A 20,704-nucleotide genomic window follows, 5' to 3' on the forward strand; every position below is an offset into this window, starting at 1 on the left:
GGACCATTCATTCCACACAGCAGATGATCAGCGTTTTAATGCAGTTTTTCTTTCACATGGTTGAGCTGTTTCAAGGGATACGGGTGGCGCTGTGGGTTAAACCACAGAGCCTAGGACTTGCTGATCAAAAGGTTGGTGGTTCGAATCCTTGCAACGGGGTGAGCTCCCCCCTGCTCCTGCCAACCTAGCAGTTTGAAAGGACGTCAAAGTGCAAGTAGATAAATAGGTAACGCTCTGGCAGGAAGGTAAACGGTTTTTCCGTGCGCTGCTCTGGTTCGCCAGAAGCGGCTTAGTCATGCTGGCCACATGACCCGGAAGCTGTATGCCGGCTTCCTTGGCCAATAAAGCAAGATGAGTGCTGCAACCCCAGAGTCGGCCACAACTGGACCTAATGGTCAGGGGTCCCTTTACCTTTTAGCTGTTTCAAAATTCTGCAGCTGCAGTTTGGAGCTTTTTGCTGCTCTTGTGCCTTTAACTGTTATTGACTGGCATTATTTTGGGGTATTCTAATGGAGTGCTATTGCACACATGTTCTTCTAGATACAGGCATCTGGTTAGCCATTGTGAAAAACAGTATGCTGTTGGGCCATTGGCCTGATCCAGCAGGCTCTCCTATTATCAGATTATTTCGATGAAGGCTTTTTGGCAGAAAACTAACCTAAAATATAAATAATAAATAATACATCCTGAGCCTTAAGCCACCACACTGGATACTGAACTTGAGTTCCCTGAAGCTAATGACATGTATCTGCCTTGACTGCATCTTGCCTTTAAATGCACAATTCTCAGAAGCAGGAATCACATTCAACTCTCGCACTACTTCAGTAGTGACAGGTGGTAGACAAACTTTCAGTACTGGAGAGAGAACTCTTTTAAGCCCACAGCAAATAAGTATCTTAAAGAGTTTTAATCTCACGGCAAGAGAAAACCAGCTGGATAAGATAATTACATATGACAGAAAGGATGGCAGTCAATCAAGGGCATATCGAGCAGCAAAGACAGGTACATATGCTTCATGATATATAGCCACTCATGACTTAATTTCAACTTAATGATTTTTTTTTTAAAAAAAAGAAACATGAACCAACTGAAACTGTTAGAAGACTGACTGCTACGCATGGTGCACTACTTATCTCTTAACTAAAAGGCAGCTTAATAAAAATCCCAATGCTTATGTTGTTGTTGTTGTTCTTTAGTCGTTTAGTTGTGTCCGACTCTTCGTGACCCCATGGAGCAGAGCACGCCAGGCACTCCTGTCTTCCCCTGCCTCCTGCAGTTTGGTCAAACTCATGCTGGTAGCTTTGAGAACACTGTCCAACCATCTCGTCCTCTGTCGTCCCCTTCTCCTTGTGCCCTCCATCTTTCCCAACATCAGGGTCTTTTCCAGGGAGTCTTCTCTTCTCATGAGGTGGTCAAAGTATTGGAGCCTCAGCTTCAGGATCTGTCTTTCCAGTGAGCACTCAGGGCTGATTTCCTTAAGAATGGAGAGGTTTGATCTTCTTGCAGTCCATGGGACTCTCAAGAGTCTCCCAATGCTTATATTTTAATATAAATATTAGTAAAATGCTTTCCCCAATTTTGTTCAGATACATGCTGATGCTGTTTTCTTATAATATGTTTGGACACATAACTTGGTAGGCCCTGAACAACTATGGGCTCAGGTCAGAACCCTGCAGCACGCCACTTGTCACTTTTTTCCAGGATGACGAGGAACCATTAATGAGTACTCTTTGGGTTTGGTCAACCAGCTACAAATCCACCTAACAGTTACCTTGTTCAACCCACATTTTACCAGTTTCCTCACAAGAATATCATGGGGGACTTTGTCAAAAGCCTTACTGAAATCAAGATACACAATGTCCACAGCATTTCCCTGATCTACCAAGTTTGTAATTCCATCAAAAAAAAGAAAAGAAAAAAGAAAAGAAAGAAATCAGATTGGTCTGGCATGACTTATTTTTGAGAAACCCATGCTGGATATTAGTAATCACAGCATCTTTTTCTAAATGCTCATGGACCTTACCACCTCTTTTCCTATCTCCCTTCTTACATCATTTATTCTGTTATCACCAGGTTGGGCATCACTTATTTTGTGAAGAATAACACAAAATAAAAACAAATGCAGATGCTATTGGTTGCTGTCATAGCATTCTTCAGCAACTGTGCTTAACATTTTTGGTTTGATTTTATCGCTCCTATGTGCCATCTTAGTGATTAGCATGATGAAAGATAAGCTGCCCTGGGGACCCTTTGAAGTATAACTCTTTAAAAGGTACACATTTCAAAAATAAAAATAGAAAAAATAAAAAGCAATGACTAACTAGCAGGAAATCTTATACCATTATATGAAATACGACATGATTATCATAAACATGGCCCAGTCAAAACTGAGTCACTAACCTAAATGGAAAAGTTAAACACATTTCAGATTTCTTCTACTGAATCCCATATGACTCAAACATGCTAAATCTGGGCAGAAGCTAAAGAGGAGTAGCTAACATGGTGCCCTCCATAACTCGTGGCATTCTAAACTCCTGTTGTCCCTGATCATTGGTCATGATGGCTGGGGGTGGTTCCTCATTGCTTCTTCAGCTTTAAAAACCTGGTCAATTAAACATTATAAATATTTTGAATACATAAAATCCAGCTATATACTCCAATTACAAGATGTGTTCAGAAAAAGCCCCCCCCCCATTAATTCCTATGGACAATGCATAATGTGCAATTTCTTCTTTCATTTCTTATGGGGGTGGGCAGTTAGAGAGATATAATGAAATTAACCTCTTCTTCAGTTCACAGGTATGTAATGTGTCTTTTCATGCACTTCTTTTGGTTAATGTGCTTCTAGAATGGCAGCCTTATGGAAAGCATTACCTGCATGGGCTCCAATTTTAGCTAAGCTGAAGGAACCATTTTTAATCAACAGATGAAAGAAGAGTCACTTGCCTGGCTTTATGCTGTCCACTGGGGGAAAGAAAGCTGATTGATTTAGAGGAATGCTGAGCTTTATTACAGCAGATTTGTTCTTTTATTTACCATATCGGAGTTCTCTGCATTTCCAGTGGAACTAAGGGGCTCCCTGAAGTACAGGATTAAAAGCAAAGGAAATCTCAAATAATGGGATAAAACGAGTGTGTAGAAAATAAGTGATTGAATTAGATTACAGTGGATGGAACAGAGTGGATTCCACTACAAAATGCAAGGCATCTGGGTAATTTGGTGCTCCACTAAAATGAGAAAATGCCCACGTTCTCAAATCAGCAATTCGCATATTCTGCAGTATGTCACACCATTCAATACAGCCCTGTTGTCTAATAGAACAACATGAGGGTAAACCACACAGATGCCTAAAAGCACGCAGCATTACAGGTTTGGTTGCAATGCCAGCCTAACACTTTTTGCTGCCTGAGGCAGCAATCCAATCATGGTATATAGTACCCAAGGCTGCTCAAGATATTTTGGCACCTGAATCAGAATATTCCACAACTGCCTCTCCCAAGTAGTAACAATGCAACGACAGCAACGCAAGTAACTCACAGTTTACTGCCTTTTCATGACACCCAGAATCAGCTGCCTCACTTTGTCTAATACAGAAAGAGCTACCGTGATGCCCTCCAGATATTGTTGAACTGTGACTCACCATCATTCCCAACTGTAAGCCACATTGGCTTGGACCAGTGGGAACTGGAGTCCCAACAACATCAAAGGTTCCAAGCCAACATTTGCTGCTTCATCTATGGGCTTTTAATCTGTGTGTGTTGGGGGGGCAGCATTGTTTTTGTTTGCTATTACGGCATGTATTTTGGTGTGTTTGCATTGTACACTGCCTTGTGAACTTCAGATGAAGGGCAGTACAGAAAATGAATGAATGATTTGACCACGCTATCAGAGTTGAGTCAGAGTGGATACTTGTGACAGGGATCCTGACGTGCTGATGAGTTGACATCTGCAAGAGACCCTCCCCTGAAGAGCCCAGTGATCAGCTGGGCATTTAAATTAAGGTTACCAGATTTTTTCCAAAGAATCCAGGGACACTTTTTTTTAAAAAAAGAGAAAAAAATATTAAATTTAGAAAATAATAATTAAGTACTATCTTATCTTCTGTGGTCTCCTCTGTCGCACAGCCTTCCTCTGGACCCCAGCCTCCTCTCTTGAAGTGCTAGCCGCTGTGGAGTAGGCTTGGATTGGGCTTGGCCACATGTCCTTGCCCTCCCGGTGCTCTCCTACCTCTTTTCCTCAGTGGTGGCAGCAGCGCGGCAGTGTCAGGGCTCCCCTCTTTTTTCTCCTTCCTCTTTCTCTCTCTTCCTTCTCCTTTGCCTCTCCTTCTCCCTGAATCGGCTCTGGGGTTTTCCTGGGCCCAGAACCTGCTGGGCAGTCAGCAGAGTAGCTGGAGAGCCAGTGTGGTGTAGTGGTTAAAAGTGGTAGGCTCATAATCTGGTGAACCGGGTTCACGTCTCCGCTCCTCCACATGCAGCTGCTGGGTGACCTTGGGCCAGTCACACTTCTTTGAAGTCTCTCAGCCCCACTCACCTCACAGAGTGATTGTTATGGGGGAGGAAGGGAAAGGAGATTGTTAGCCGCTTTGAGACTCCTTTGGGTAGTGATAATGCAGGATATCAAATCCAAACTCCTCCTCCTCCTCCTCGTCCTCCTCCTCCTCCTCCTCCTCCTCCTCCTCTTCCTCGCTCCTGGCTCAATTTGGGTCAGCAGTTCCCCCAGTTGATGCACCGGCGCCCCCAGTTCCCCCTTGGCAGTGACAGTGGCAGCGGCAGTCACATTAGCCCGGAGCCAGCCTGGTAGCACAGTTCGCTCTGGATGGCTTTAGGAGCTGCTCGCTGCCATGGCATCCACCATTTTGCATCGACAGAAGTCCCCATATGGCGTGTATTGTGCCATTTAACCAATCATGCAACATTTAATCCCTACTAATAAATCGACAACACTTAAAATATAAATCCAGGGACATTAAATGAAATATGGGGACATTCCGGGGACGGATTTTGTCCAGGGACAGATTTGTAAATCTGGTGACTATCCCTGGGAAACGGGGACGTCTGGTAACCATAATTTAAATGGTGAGATTAAAGTTTAGATAACCTAACGCCAAGCTGTGTAGGGTTTTGTACACTCCTACCAACACAAACTTGGCTCGGTAGCTAATTGGCAACCAGTACAGTTCCTTCAGCAATGTGATAACATACGGCAATAGTCTGCCCCTGGTGAGTAGTAGAGCTGCTGCATTTTGCACAACTTCCTGGTCAACCTCAGGGCAGCCCCACATGGAGCGCAGAGACATGTCTGGAGATGTGAAAACAGCTCCACAGTATCAACACAACTGGAATAACTACTAGGCAACTATATCTTGAGGTTTTGAAATGCAGAGTAGTCCTAAGCAATAGAAGATACTTCTGCTGGCTGCTTGGAAGCCTTCTTTTTATTTTACTGGGATTACCTTGAAAATGAGATTGGCAAACAGAGCACGAGAAGCAGTGACTCAAGAATAAAAGAACTGCTGCAGAATCACACCAGATCTTGACTCTGTGCGTGTGATTTTATGTAATGTGGTAAAAATAAAATAGTCTCCTGGCATTTCTTCCAGCTCACTCTGTTGTCTGGGTGACCAGTTATCTTCCAAGATTCCTAGAAACATGGTGGTTTGAACTTCTATCACTCATTTTGTTGCAAACCATCAAATCATAGCCTCAGGCCCCATTTTGATGCGATGTATGTAGACTTGTAGTAGGAAAAAACCTCAAGCTGTAAAAAAAGCTCCTGGTTTGGGAAATAAGATTATGAGCAGCAATCCCAGTAACAAAATACAGCAACAGTACAGCGTCCGCAAAAACGGTGGCTGAGATGCTGTGACAGAAGATTCCTCATATGCATCATCTGATATTCAGGAATATTATATTAGAGATATGATATGATGAAATGATATGATTATGATATAATATGATGATAGGATATATGATAGGATATGAAGCTGCTGGCAGTGTCTAGATGGAGTAAGCTGAAACAAAATTCATTTTGGGCTTCTTCTTTTCTTTTTTTAAAGGGCATTTATCACTTGCCAATATCTTATTTAGAATTTCATATTTAAATATGTTTTATTGGATTTGCAAGGCTCTCTGGAACTAGAGTTAAGGCATACACAAGCATATTCACCATAGACAATGTCATCCTTTGCTGTATCTTATTAATTCTAGTTTTTCTTATGTTTTAGCATGTCATACATTCATGTTCTAGCATTTCATACAATACCAAATTGTCTTCAAATTACAATTTAGGGATCTTGTTTGTGACCTGTAAATGATTTGAACCCAATATAACGTTGTCCTAAGTTCCAGTGAGATGATGAACTCAGATCATCCTTTTAACATGTTTTAAGGAATAAATATCCTTTATCCATGTACCAGGTTCAAAATAGAAGGGTCCACACAAACACACACACACACACACACACACAAAAGCTGCATAAGGTATTTGTAGTTAGATTACTCCACTATTGCACCCTGCTCCAAAGACACCTGGGTGGAATCTACAAACATATTAAAAACATTCTGAAAATGCTTTTTTTAAAAGCGTTTTAAAAAATACACAAAATTTTCCATAAGGCTCACCATCACCATCTAGCGTCACATTGTGTATTGCACTTAAAACACACTTAAAACACTTTATTTGCAGCTGTATAGCTGAGTCCCTAGTTTCTTTTGAAAGATCCTATTGAAAGAATGCCTTTTTGGAGCTAGGTCTCAATCAGTCGGGGCTGGGGTTTGTCCTGGATTTTAAACAAATTAACATGTATTTTTTTATTCTCTTACTAAATATTCGCTTAGTAAAAATCCTCAGGATGGGACAGACAATAGAGTTAAATACTGTATACATAGGTAAAGGTAAAGGAACCCCTGACCATTAGGTCCAGTCGTGGCCGACTCTGGGGTTCTGGCACTCATCTAGCTTTATTGGCCGAGGGAGCCGGTGTACAGCTTCCGGGTCATGTGGCCAGCATGACTAAGCGGCTTCTGGTGAACCAGAGCAGCGCATGGAAACACGGTTTTCCTTCCCGCTGGAGCGGTACCTATTTATCTACTTGCACTTTGACATGCTTTCGAACTGCTAGGTTGGCAGGAGCAGGGACTGAGCAATGGGAGCTCACCCCGTCGCAGGGATTCGAACCGCCAACCTTCTGATTGGCAAGTCTAGGTTCTGTGGTTTAACCCACAGCTCCAGCACTTGGTAACGGATCACCCTTGCAGCTCATTTAACTTGCTTAGCAACCAAATGTTTTAGGAGCTATAAAAATTATCTACAGGAGCTTAATTTATGCTACAGGAACAGCCTGTAAAATTATAGTTTGGAAGATCATGTCAGACCCATCAGTAAGAGGACATATCTGAGGGATAGTGCAGCTGCTCTCACATTGCCCCGGGGATTCATAAATTCACTTGCATATCCTGAGCTGAGTGGGTGGTTTTGTTGCTTGGCTTTTGTTTTCTTTAATTTTCCTAATGCACACAGTAAGGCACTTAGAGAATTTCTTGCCCCCCAAATGAAATCTATTGCTGCCCTTTCCGTGAGGTAGCTTGTCTTTTCTCACTGCAGAGCAAACAAAAGAGGGATCCCCGGAGGACCATGCCGGGACCATATGATATAGGTTTTCTTAATGAACGATGCTGGATTTATCTGAATCATTTTGAAGACATTCTGCAAAAGAATGGCAAGCTTGTTCATTATTATTCAAAGTTAGTCCCTCTTGTGACTTGGTGTGCTTCAGACAGCAGTAAATTTTTGCCGGATTATGGTGCTCATTTTAAGAGAATTAGCTAGTGTTAAATGCAGCCGAAATGTTAACGCCGTAGAAATGAATAAGAATATGGCTTTTTGTGATGTCTAATATGAAAGGGTCACAACCTTGAAAAAATCGATTACTGCATTTCAGGGGTGAGACATAAGTTCTGAGTGAAAGGACAATAGTTAAATTGACACAATTATGGGCAGAATTAATGTAAGCACTATAGCTGACCCCACAATGTGAGACCTTTTCCTCCCCAACAATGACCTTAGAAGTAAAGAATCAAAAACATCAAATATTGTGCAAAGAACAATGTCAACAACCTATAGCTTTTAAGTGTGTTCTGAATGCTTCTCATTCATCTCTGCCAAAATACTGCTGGGCCATTTTGCAAAGTAATGTGCCATACTGAGTCACTGTAGGTGGGGATATGACCTATGGATGACTTTCTTTGGAAAGTTCACTAAATATAATTTCATTTTCAGTTTATATATTTTGAAGATAATGTTGGTTTAAGGAACAGATATGTATAAAAGGAGAATTCCTGGATGCCAAGATCCAAGTTTGGGGCAAGTACTCTTTGGTGAGAGAACCCCAGCGGAGATTTAAAATCACAACTTTTGCTATGAAATAAAGCAGAGAAATATAGGCTGCAAAGCCGTACAATGTGCCCTTTAAAGTGAGTTACAAATCTTCCCTCTTTCTCCAACATAGAAAAGAGAGCACATGTTTGGTAAGCTAAAAATTACAGCATGGCAAGTACATTAATTAAATATCTAGGTTTGTGCCTTGCAAAATGCTGCTTCCAGAAATCCTGCTGATTCTTGGAGGAATATGAACCTCTGGACGTTATCATCCTGGGGGTGAGTGAATTTGGCTCCTGAAAAAAAGCTCCGGAGCACGGTGAGTAGAAAATGCTGAAATTGCCTGACAAAGTCTGATAATGAATATCTGGCAATCAATGAGAGTGGAAGAGCCCACATTTCTTCAGGATGGATCATGAGTATTTCAGACAAGAGAAGAAGAAAAGAAGTGATTTATATGATGAAAGGCTAAACCTCCTGGGGAATCCTATGTCCACAGAATCCTGCATGCATCAGAAATCTCTTCAGATTCAGAAATCTCTGAATTTGAGATGAAAGTCACACACGGAGGTTACTCTGCTGCTGAGAGAGTTTGCTGGTTGCCATATCAACTGGACTCCTACATAGGAAAGGTTTCCAACCACCCTCCGCCCCAGTCTAAGATGTGCATTAGAATAAAGTACTGCTGCCGATCAGCTATGCCCCTTATCAGCAAGGTTGAGTTTGTTCTTTTATTTACATGGCCCGACTGAGTTTCATAAAAATGAAGACTTGGTTGCCCATTTCTGATGGCTGCAACGGAGCACAAATATTATGCTACAAGCTTCATATAGCAAATATATATAGTTCACTGTAGAAGCAGTGGTATGTCAGGGACTGTAAAGCTCATGATAATAGCTGATGGAGAAAATAGAGGTTTTGTTTGTTTGCTTTACAAAATGGACTTGTCTCACACAATATACATAGCAACAGATGTTTCCTTATGCTTATGTCTTGAGAAGTCAATCCAGTACATGGATGCTAAAAGTGGACAGGGGCAAGAAAGACCCCTGGTATGACCTTATGACCCCGACAGCTTAACACTTGTTGTTTTAATTATCCCAGTGACTTGAAATGTTTTATACTGTGATGCCAATAAAGGGATTTGATTTGACCCCCAGGCCTGGCTGTAACAGAATAGCTCCAGTGAGACTTAGCTGGTGCTGACTTTATTAACTTTTCAGCACCTGCTCAAGGTGATTTTATTCTCATGGGGTTTTAATTAATACATTCATTTCCATCTATCTTGCTTTATTAATGCTTTTATATGTGTTTGTTAGCTATAGTTTAATTGTGAGTGTGGATTTTATTTTTTATTTTTAACTGTTGTAGTGACCGTTAGCTACCTTGGAAGCGTCACCTGAAAGGTGATCTAAAAAACCTTTTAAGTAAAAAAAAAATCAAACTTACAATTCTGTCACATCTTGCATGTTGCGCAGCTGCTGCTTTCTCAGTTTAGTAGGCCAGAGGTGGGTCCAGATTGTTTTAGTACTATCCAGCCATTTGTCTTCCAGTGTAAGCAACAGGCAGAATTGTACCAGGCTTCCCACACTTTGGGGTGCAGCTCTTTTTGTGTGTATGCAGCCTGCTGTGTTCCACACACATAGTGAGTCATGTGGGTGAGTGAGTTGTGGTGCACTATACCACACCGTTTAGTGTTTTTGTGGAACGGTTCATCTGGCACCTTCGCTATATATCTTTAGGCACCAGGCAAAAATGTTCCTCTTCAACAAGGCCTTTGGGTGATTAATATTCTACAGCCTTTTAAATATGTTGGAGGGGGGTGCTATTGTTTCGGTGTTTTTGGTTTGATTACTTATTTGTGGTTTTATATTGTATTTTTATCTTGTGAACCACCCTGAAATCTTTTGAGGAAGGGTGGCATATATATCTAATAAATAAAAAATAAAGTAAATAGATTTAGTAGAAAGCCTATTTTAAATCAAATTTTAAAATATGCATTAAAGTGCTTTCATTTCAGTGCTATTTCACAAATATGTGAAAGCAGCCACAAGGATAATTTTAACTGAACCTCAGGTTACACCTGACTCTCACTTCTTTTTCTTTATTCAAAAGACTTCTGTATCATTTAGGGGGCAATCACATCACAAAGTGGTGTATAATCCATACAATTAATCAAAACAGTTAATACAGCAGTAAAACAAGAAAAGATCAAATGCTGCAACTTTGATAAAACCCTATTGAAAAACCCCAATGAAGAACAAAACATGCACCAGCAAGTTACACACTTAGTATTAGGTCTGGTTTGGTCTTAGAAAGGAGCAAAGAAGGCTAAAAACCGATGAGCGAGGGCAAAGAAGAAAGAAAGCAGGAACACAATAATGAATGAGAAATCAGATCTAGCCTTCTCGGTATTGATGCCTACCTTGTGTCATGCCCTCCCATCAGGTGTCAAGGAAATAAACAACTATCTGACTTTTAGAAGGTATCTGAAGGCTAGGGATGTTTTTAATGTTTGAGGTTTTTGTGCTTTTAGTATTTTGTTGGAAGCTGCCCAGGGTGGCTGGGGTAACCCAGTCAGATGAGCGGCATATAAATGGTAAAATGATGATAATGATGATGATGATGTAAGGAAATATAAAAGACTAGGAACACTCAAGCGAAGCATAACTCCATGCCTGATATATATACCATTTGTGCCAGACAGCAACTCAAGGCTGCCTGTCTGTAAGGCTGTTTTCATCACTGCTGTTACAAGAGTTCTTTACCAGTTTATAAATGGAGACATTACACAGCTATGGCCTCCCAACAAGGAACCGTTTCCAGTGGCTGGGTCACAGTCACACATGAATGCCACTTCTCACAGCACTGTGTGGAGATATCCAGGGAGAGCAGGAAGCAAGTGGAGGGCAATTTAGAAAGAAAAGAACTGAAACCAAATAAAAATAAAAATCAATTCAGCTGAACTGTGCCAGGGCAGGCAAAGAACAAAGGGTCAACAGACAAAGCAGGAAACTATAGACTAGCAAGATTAATATCAGTTGCGGGGGAAATCTCAAAAACTATTGAAGGTAAATGGAAAAAAGGCTTTTTCAGAAGGTAACCATGGCTGGACACCAAAATCATTAACCCAGCTCATATCACTCTACCCCACCATATGTCAAATCTGGGAACAACCCCACCCTGAAACCATTTTCTCATTATGAAACTGAGCTCATATTAATGATAGCTAATGTGGAAATTAGTATTATTTATATTAGTTGCTTCAAAAAATAAAGAAAGAAGGAACCAATGGCAGCTTTTAAAGCTGTGCATCAGCTGTTGTGGTAAAAGAAAATCAAGAACATATACCAATTTAAGGGGTACTACAGTGGACAGACACCAAGTGGGCATGCTGAATGGTGCAAACTTTGACCTCACAAAGAGGGGACCATTTTAGCCTTCTTGTTCAAGGTTAAAAGACATTTCTTTTTCTTTGTGAGGCCAAATAAATATGTGGACTAATCCAAAGAAAGGAAAAGTTCCTAATCTTTAGCGCAAAAATAAAATCTTAGTATGCCACAGTACTGACATATCTTGCTGGTTCAGACATTCAAGGTCTTCTGTGAATGTCATCAGGTGGCATTCCCATGGAAAGTGTAAAGTGTGGTTTCCATGGAGATAGCTACAGCTTCCCAGAAGCAAGTCTCATAATCATGGCAGCTGAGAGGTAGGGTGCCATGAGCTTGAAATATCAACCGGGAAGCTGATTTCCCCCCCCTCTAGGTTGCATGCTAAATTCTCCAAGCAAATGCCCCCCGCCATGGGGGCAGCCCTGCCATGTAGTAGAGTGAAGGAAATTGCTTTAAGTAACTCCCTGGGCACAAACTAATGCAATAATGGAGTAGCAAGGTTTTATTTAATATTTGCCCCAGCAGCCTGGAGGCGTGTGTGTGTGTGTGTGTGTGCGCGCGCGCACCATTTTGGGTGTTATTTCCAGCAGCAAAATATCTTGCACCAGAATTGGGGGCATACCCCATGGTGAAAATCTGGAACATCTGAAGTGATTTGATTAATATCCGCTCTCACCAGTGAGGCTGCATTCAAACATATTCACCATGCAAATTTGGTATGCTGTCATGGAGGCATGATACTTTTACTACGTCAAAGGAGCATGTGAAATGAATCTCAAGTCTTTTGCTCCCAGGTGTATGGTAGCAGGCATGTCCAAAGTCTGTTTTGTGGGCCTAATTCAGCCCCCTGGCTGGTTTTATCTGTCCGCTGTGTGGCAGTTTGTTTATTTATTGGGGTCAAAAATCTCAACAAGCTCAATCTTTTAAAAAAGCTCAACAACTTCGGTTGGCCCTCACAAACATTGACTTCATCAAATCTGGCCCTTGTTGAAAAAAGTTTGGGCACCCCTGGTATGGTGTTCTAAAGGGCATGAGAATATTGAGAATATGAGCCCTCAATGATTATCCTCATACATGGTGATACTGGAACATACCTTAGCAAACACCTTGTCCCAAAAATCCCTCCTAGCAGTTAAATTCACCTGGGGAAGACTTGCTCCAGGTCCCATCCTATATAGGGTGGTATATATCATGAGGTCTCAGAGACAGCCTTTTAAGTGGCGGTGCCATGAATACAAAGTGCCTTTCCCTAGTAGCTCTGCTATCTACCTTCCCAACAAATTTACCCGGACTATCAGGCCATTGAGCACAATTAAGGACGCTGCTAGACTGGTTTTTAATTCTAATATTGTGTGAATCTAATATTGTTGAAAATGGCTTTACAATGGCTTGCTATAGAATACGCATGCTGAAACACATTGCCATGCAACAGTAGAGGTTACCTTCACTTGGGTCTCTTATAGTTGGAAATGAAGGATCATGGAACAGTTCTAACAAACTTTCATAGCAGGAGTTCATATGGGTGAACAGTACGTAGACTTATCTGCTACTGAATATTTGAAATGCTGTTTAAGCAACATCTCCCGGTGGTGGTATCACTGGATTATAGCAAGAAGCATAGTGTCTGCATCTTTGTGGGTGTCTCAGGTCAGAGAGCTGCACAGAGGGTATTGAGCCAAATTTACTTTCATATCTCAATCCGCAGATACCATCATTTTGAGATTACAGCAGGCCCACAGGTAGAAAAATAGTTAATTCAGTTCTTTTTCCCCATAGGGGACTGTCTAATCCGCTAGAGAAATGGAAATGTTTCACAAAAATGAAATCTAAATCTGCAATGATCCTATCTCTTCAGTCAAGGCCCCATCACCTATTGCCATCTTTTGTCTGGCCTATTTGCTGGGTTTACTCATAGATAGGAAGCTATTGGTCTGTTTTAGAACTTACTATTAAATCCTAGTGCTATTCCTGCTGCTGAACACAGATAAAAGACCTTTTTTTTTAAGTAGCTAAAGGTGGAGGAAATAGAACGACAGAATGTGATTGGATTGATCATATAGATGTGTATGTATGTACACACACACACACACACACAACTGAAAAAAACCTCTGGGCATCTCTGCTCCTTAATTACTCCCTAAAATTAAATTCAACTCTAAATAAATATTTTCAAAAGCTAGTGTTTTTTATATATCCATATATGTATATTACCTGAAAATTTATTGGAGAATAAACAGGTAATTAAAGACCATTCAAATTACCTGAAAAAATGCAAAATGACATTTTAAAGAAATTTGCTATTTTCACTACTGTAGGGCAGAACAACTTTCCTAAGTTCCCAAACTCAGGCACATGCAACTATGGTTCATAGTTGCATGTATTACAATTTCCCTAAGGTCACATTATTGGGGGCTGAGAGAGAGAAAGCTCTCTTGTGACTATAGTAGAGAAAAGTAATGGTCTCTTATATTTATGCTCATGGGAATATCTTTTTATTGGTTAAGTCCCTTGGATGATGTCTCTGAGAAGTGAGCTGGAAAACCACCACCCATTTGGAGGGGCTACATTGGACTCTTCCAGGGAATAAATTCCCAAGACCATCAGAACACAAAGAAACATTGTAATCACTAGACGTTCCATTACATGTTGGAAGAGTGAGCATCTGTATATGATGGAACATCCAGGTCACCTAGCATGAGATGCATTAAATAGATGCTGTGCCCAACTCCCAAATCCATAGCCCCAGTGGATCCAAACTTACTTAGAAAGTTTCAGGTTCTTTCCCCACCATAACGGAAAGAGGATATGTACTAAAAGTAAAGACATTAGGCTCAACCTGCTGTTTGGCACTGAATAGATTTTCATTTCACGCCACTTGATTTAACTTGGTTTGGCGAGAGAGAACATTCACTTACATTGTGTAATGAGAAGAGATCTAAAAGCCACGTTTTGGCTCCACTCTTTTAAGATATTACAATCCCAGATGTCAGTTTTGCTGTTGCCCTCTTGCTCATCGGAATACATGCTCATTTTGCAGTTTACAAAACGTCAAGGTCTTTTGGAGGTCAAACTATGCTTAGCTGAAGATGAACTATATGTGTCCAGCCATTGGATATTCTGTGCCCCCCCCCCGCCCCCAGATAAAGAAATGTTCCAAGGTTGTAGGGAGGGCATTACAACCATGCAGAATATATTACAGTAAAAAGACCAGGGTGCAAAGGTGGTATTCTCTCTCACACACAAAATGCCTGGAACAATGAAACTAGAAATGGGAAATTGCTGAAGTAGATTTAGTAATTCTGTGAAGCTCTTCTGCAGGCTGTGATTTACAAGGGTTGAGACCTCATTTACATGCCATGAAAATGTGAAGAAACAGAAGCCTTTAAGAACACAGCCAAAGAGTGGACTTATTATACAATCAGATCTTTAACTCCTGACAGAGCTTTGTTTACACAAGAAAGAAGTAAATAAAAAATTGCAGTGATCTCAAGGCAAGGAGATGATCCACGGGTCAAATATCAAGATAACTGAGGACATTTCCTATGTGACTACTTCACTTAAGGTCAGGCAATGGAGCAACTAACATCACAGAGAACATACCTGGGTGCAACCTGAGTCCAGCTGAATCAGACAAAAGACCCGTCTAATCCAGCACTCAGCTCCCAGATTCCTATGCCCACCAGCAGTACAGGAGTGCAATAGCCCTCTCCTGGTTGTGCTTCACAGCAACAGGCATTCAGAGGCACACTTCATCCAATGCTGGGTAATCTATTGCTCCCTACAGCATTAGCAAAGAGATCTCTCTAGAGGGCAAGCCTGGGAAGTGTGTATGGAGGTCCTGAGCTGCCCAGAAAACAACACCCACCCACCCACCCTCAGCCTGACTGATGTGGTCTAAAGGAAAGCAGAGCAATACAATTTGCACCAGCTTGGTCCTCGGAAGGAGGAGTACAAGATACCATCCAACTGACTCCACTCTGGATTTGTGCAGGGTTTACTCAGTGCAGTATACCTGAAGGAGTGTCTCCACCTCCATCATTTTGCCTGGACACTGAGGTCTAGCACTGAGGGCTTTCTGGCAGTTCCCTCGCTATGAGAAGCCAAGTTACAAGGAACCAGGCAGAGGGCCTTCTTGGTAGTGGCACCTGCCCTGTGGAATGCCCTCCCACCAGACGTCAAAGAGAAAATAAGTACCAAACTTTTAGAAGACATCTGAAGACAGCCCTGTTTAGGGAAGCTTTTAATGTTTAATAGGTTATTGTATTTTAGTGTTCTGTTGGAAGCCGCCCAGAGTGGCTGGGGAAACCCAGCCAGATGGGCAGGGTATAAATAATAAATTATTATTTATTACTACTACTACTATTATTATTCCTTAGCCTTTTGTTCCTCTTCAAGATGTCCTGCAAAGCAGCAGGTATGAATTATGCCTTGGGATTTACTCCCAAAGCCTTTCTCCTGAATGACAGTGGTGGTTTAGCGTAAGAGTTTTCCTTCTCCCAGATATGCTAACTTCCCAGGTTGATGAGCCCCATCTGCCCCTCATTTACTTCTATAGCACATGCAGTAACCACCTTCTTGACCACTGGACCCACTACTGGTCTCGTCTGCCAGAGCCTGTCTTCGTATGCAGGGGTTTGATGGTTTGAGATCCATCTGCAACCCTCACCTGGTTTAGCAAGCCAGTTGAAGCCATTCTCAGGGTGTGACTGCTGTCACATTTTGACAGCTTCTAGGAGCCACAGGTGAGAGCTTGAGTGCTGGGTGGGGACCAAAGGTAGACCAACTACCCCAGAGGGACCACAACGAGTCCCCCACCAGAGATACTACTCCTCCCCTAACACTCCGTACACCCCTCAACAGGGTTTGCTCACAGGAAAATGTGCCTAGGATAGCAGACTAAAGCTCTCTCCAAATTATGCTGAGGCTGTGTGTGAGAGAGTCTAATTTGTTAGGTGCATGTAACCAATAGTAACTGGGCAGCTGTTCAGCCAGATTTGCTCAGAGAAGAGATGATCTATAGATCAGATCTATTACAGTTTTCAGGTAATTTTCTGTGCATCTCTAATCAACTGTAAGACATAGAATGGATATAGCAAAACCTCTGTCATTATATCAGTTAAACCCAAAGCAAAGTTGAAAATGCAATCAGTAGAATGTCATTTCAGTCATAGGCTCTCAGAAGTATGTCACTGAGTCCTCTGAATATACAGTTGTGCCCTTCATTTTGTGTGATCAATGGTACAGCAGCATCTAAGTCTACTTTTCCAGAGGGGTTGGGGTACGCTGATTTCATATCAGCCCTTACAATACTAATGGTACACAAGAGGCAGTTTCGCAAGGGGCATTAAGCAGAATGGCTCAGTGAACATAGAAATTCACCAAGTTCCAATCCATGAATTCCCAAATAAGTCAAGCATGCACCATAACTGCAGACAGGAAAAATTCCAATATACATTTCCAGCTCTCGTTCTTTTATTGTCTTACAAAGAGTTTTGATGCTTTCGGAGTCAAAACTTGAAAAACAGACCATAGCTTCCTTTGGGGCCTTTTGGTCAGGTTACCCTTTTACATGTTTAATTATTTCATTCCAGTTAATATCCAGTGCTAGATTATAACAGCCTTGATGGTTTACATGCAGATCCAGACAGCCAGATGCTTCTGGAAGCTCTCAAGTATGAACAAATGTGAGTTTTATCATCCCCCCAGCTAATTAATGTGCTTATTAAGACCTTGTTTTAAATTTAAAATCAGGGAACACCTGCATTAGGAGTTGGAGATGCTCTAAGGACCTTAAAGGCCATGGACGTATCAAATGCAGGGATGAGAAGTTCCCATTCCTAGCTTTCATTTCAAACACCGTCATATGAAGCTACTTACCTTGGCACACAAAAGATGATGGTGTTTCGCCAGGGTGCACACGGGCTGTAATAAACACAACTTTCTGCTCTGTTCCAGGACGAAGGTTTACTGTTGAGGAAAACAAAGAGACAAAAAATTGATAGTAACAACTCTGAAATTTTGTACTTGTATGCAGGGCATAGTTTCCCCCCCCCCCCATTATTTATTTTATCTTAATGAATTGGAGTTTCAGAACCATCAGATATGTAAGAGACTCAAATTTGTAAAGAAAAATCTTGACTGTCCCTATTTTTTCCTTGCACAGTTGGAGTCTACACACATAGGTCACTAATTGATGGAGATGAAGTGTGCGGGGGGGGGGCACAGGCAGACATGCCAATTATCCCCCTTTTCCTCCATGCATACTGAGTTGGCAATCCTTCTGTCTCAAGAGACAATAGAAGAGTGTGCCATGGCAAGGAGGGGGGTAAAGTTAAACCATTGGAGAGTTACAGCACATAGTGTACATCAAATAATTGCACTGGCCTTATCTTCTGTTTTTACCCATTCAAACATGATTTTAGCTGCTGGACAATAAATGTGAGTAGAAAAAAATCCAGATATTTCTAAGCCATTAAAAAGGGAATGGCTAACAACAGCACTATTTTTCTAGAAAAAGAGGAGCCGGGACTCACCTCCCATGTTCTCTTATAATGGCAATGGCACCCACCTGAGAGGTGGTAGAACTGAGTTCCAGATGGAAAAAAGAAAGCAAGCCCTGGCTAACAATTAGTTCTCATAGAAACATATTGTGGGCTATTAACACTCTTCTGTTAAGTCCCAGGCTCTGGCCAGGTATTGCCACAAGGCAAGCTACTGGATAGTCGTATTCACAGAACTATGAAAGGAAAGTCATATTTAATTATTTTTATTTTTAATAGAAATGGTTGTTCCAGCCTGTGTCAATCAGAAGCCTGAAAATCTGAAAGAAAACAACAACACTTATCAATACATTTTCAGTTCTTCTCCAGAAGCAATTAGCCAACCAGCCCTGGAAATATTCTCTTCTCTTGTATTCTTTTGGTCTCTTAGGAAGTCCTACAACTGCTTAGCCTGTAGTCCAACCATTTATTTGGTCTTTGATGTGCTAACATCACACATCCCTGGTGCAAATTTGAGCCCTCGAGGCAGAGAAATCTTTCAAGAGAATGTTTCTGACAAAAGCAGCAGCTGGTGGGGTCAACCCTGTCTTTAGAAGAAAAATGAGAAGCAGCAGAAAGGAACATAATAATATCAGCAAAAAACTGATGATCAACCAGTGTCATCAGGATTAGCACAGAGTGATGAAGAAGGGTGGAGATAAATTAGCCATGAACTATACAAGGTGAGAGGTAGAAACTGTAGTTTCTGAAGCTACATATTGTTAAAGAGAGAGAGAGAATTATGTTAAATAACCATCAATAGGTAACATGTGCCACAGTTTGTGTTTCTCTTACTTTTTATTATGTTTTCTGCTGTGCTCCATTAAATAATGTATATCATTCTATTTATTTACAGTCAGTATGGAAACCGTGATATACCGGTAGGTGCCAAACTGTAATACAGGGCTAATAGATGAGACCTACTTGATCAGGAAAATGGTGTAGGGGCACGGACCCTGCCATAGGCACTGCTCTAGTGATTGGATCAGATCTCTGTTTGAAGCTTTGAAGTTTGCAGGGGGGGGGCAGGAAATAACTAGGGCAGTCTAATAATGGATTTCTCAAAACACATTTCCTTTAGCATATCCCCTTTAACGGTAAGAGGAAACATCCGCTCTTCTTACACAATATAAGATGGAAGAAAATAGCAACCAGGGAAGACAAATATTACCACACTTGGATAAATATGGGATCTGGCTTGCATTACTGAGACTTGGGTGGGTGAACTGGGTGGGCCTGACCTTACCCAACTGTGCCCACCTGGCTTTCAGTGCTGCACCAGGGTAGACAAGTGGGTCGAGGTAGGGGTGTTGCTATTGCCTATAGCAGTGGTTCTCAAAGGGTGTGGCACACCACACTGGTGTGGCAGGAGGGGATGGCAAGTGTGGTGGGAACATTCAAGGCCAAAAAACGTGTAAAAATGAACAGAAAGTTTGAAACTAGAAAATATCAGGTATGAAGTTTATGCATCTTTTCCCTCATTAACATGGTGGGGCAGTTCAAGTAGCATTAGCGAATACACACTACCAGATTTATTTTTTTGGAAATCAGTCACTCAGTTAATAAAACATATTTTACAACTTCCCGCCCAGTTATACACATTTCCAAGCATTGAAGTGTTTTAGCATGTTATGTATCTTCTCTAACCTTTTCCTCTGCCATGTGTCTTAAATGTCAAAACAGTATGTGTGTGTGTGTGTATTCACTATTCTTATATATGAAGCAATAACATTTCTCACTGGCTATAACACCTTTAAATGAAAAAAATGAGGAAGCGACAATGTTGCTACCAAGAAACAGAACTCAGGATAAAATAAACGATACTGTATATAGTCTTGTCTTTACTGTTAGTGGTATATCTGCTGGAGCAGGTGGGGGAATCGTCTCCTTTATTGACTTCAGTGTAAGATAACACATCCTTTCTATTTTGGGACAGTAGCCAGGCTGTGAGAAACTGAAGTAAGATAAGAAATGTGATAGGTAGATGCTGGAATGTACAAGATATTTATAAAATGTGGAAGGAGATGTGGACGAGAGAGAAAAGACAGAAAGGAAATGTTTTTGTTTTGTGCCACTTGTCAGCACAGAACAACAACACACACACACACACACACACACACAAACACAATTCAGCTCCGCTATTCAAGAAAGGTGACATATCAATAACAGGTTGACCCTCAGACTGCTCTGTTGACTGCCTGAATCTGCCTCCTTCATGCCAAGGGGCCTTCAGATACAATAGCATAGGGGAGGGGCACAGGGGTGGCTGCCCTGGGTGCAACATTGTTAGGGGCCCCAACATTGTTAGGGGTGCAACACCCGGTTCTGCCTCAATGGAGCTGCACGCTTCTGTTGCTGGGCTCCGTTGAAAACAGCTTCTCCATGCAAACCAGGAAG

General features: G+C 41.5%; 1 protein-coding gene across 1 annotated transcript in view; it reads right to left on the bottom strand.

Moving 5' to 3' along the window:
- BEND5 (BEN domain containing 5) overlaps window positions 1-20,704 on the bottom strand; it is a 706,924-nt gene that overhangs the window by 153,962 nt on the left and 532,258 nt on the right. Inside the window, exon 7 of the mRNA XM_083447871.1 lies at window positions 17,646-17,735. Within this exon, the coding sequence (XP_083303997.1) occupies window positions 17,646-17,735 (90 nt within the window). The remainder of the gene's footprint in view (window positions 1-17,645; window positions 17,736-20,704) is intronic.

This window comes from Podarcis tiliguerta (genome assembly GCF_965153285.1).
Source record: "Podarcis tiliguerta genome assembly, chromosome: 6".
Lineage (NCBI taxonomy): Eukaryota > Metazoa > Chordata > Lepidosauria > Squamata > Lacertidae > Podarcis > Podarcis tiliguerta.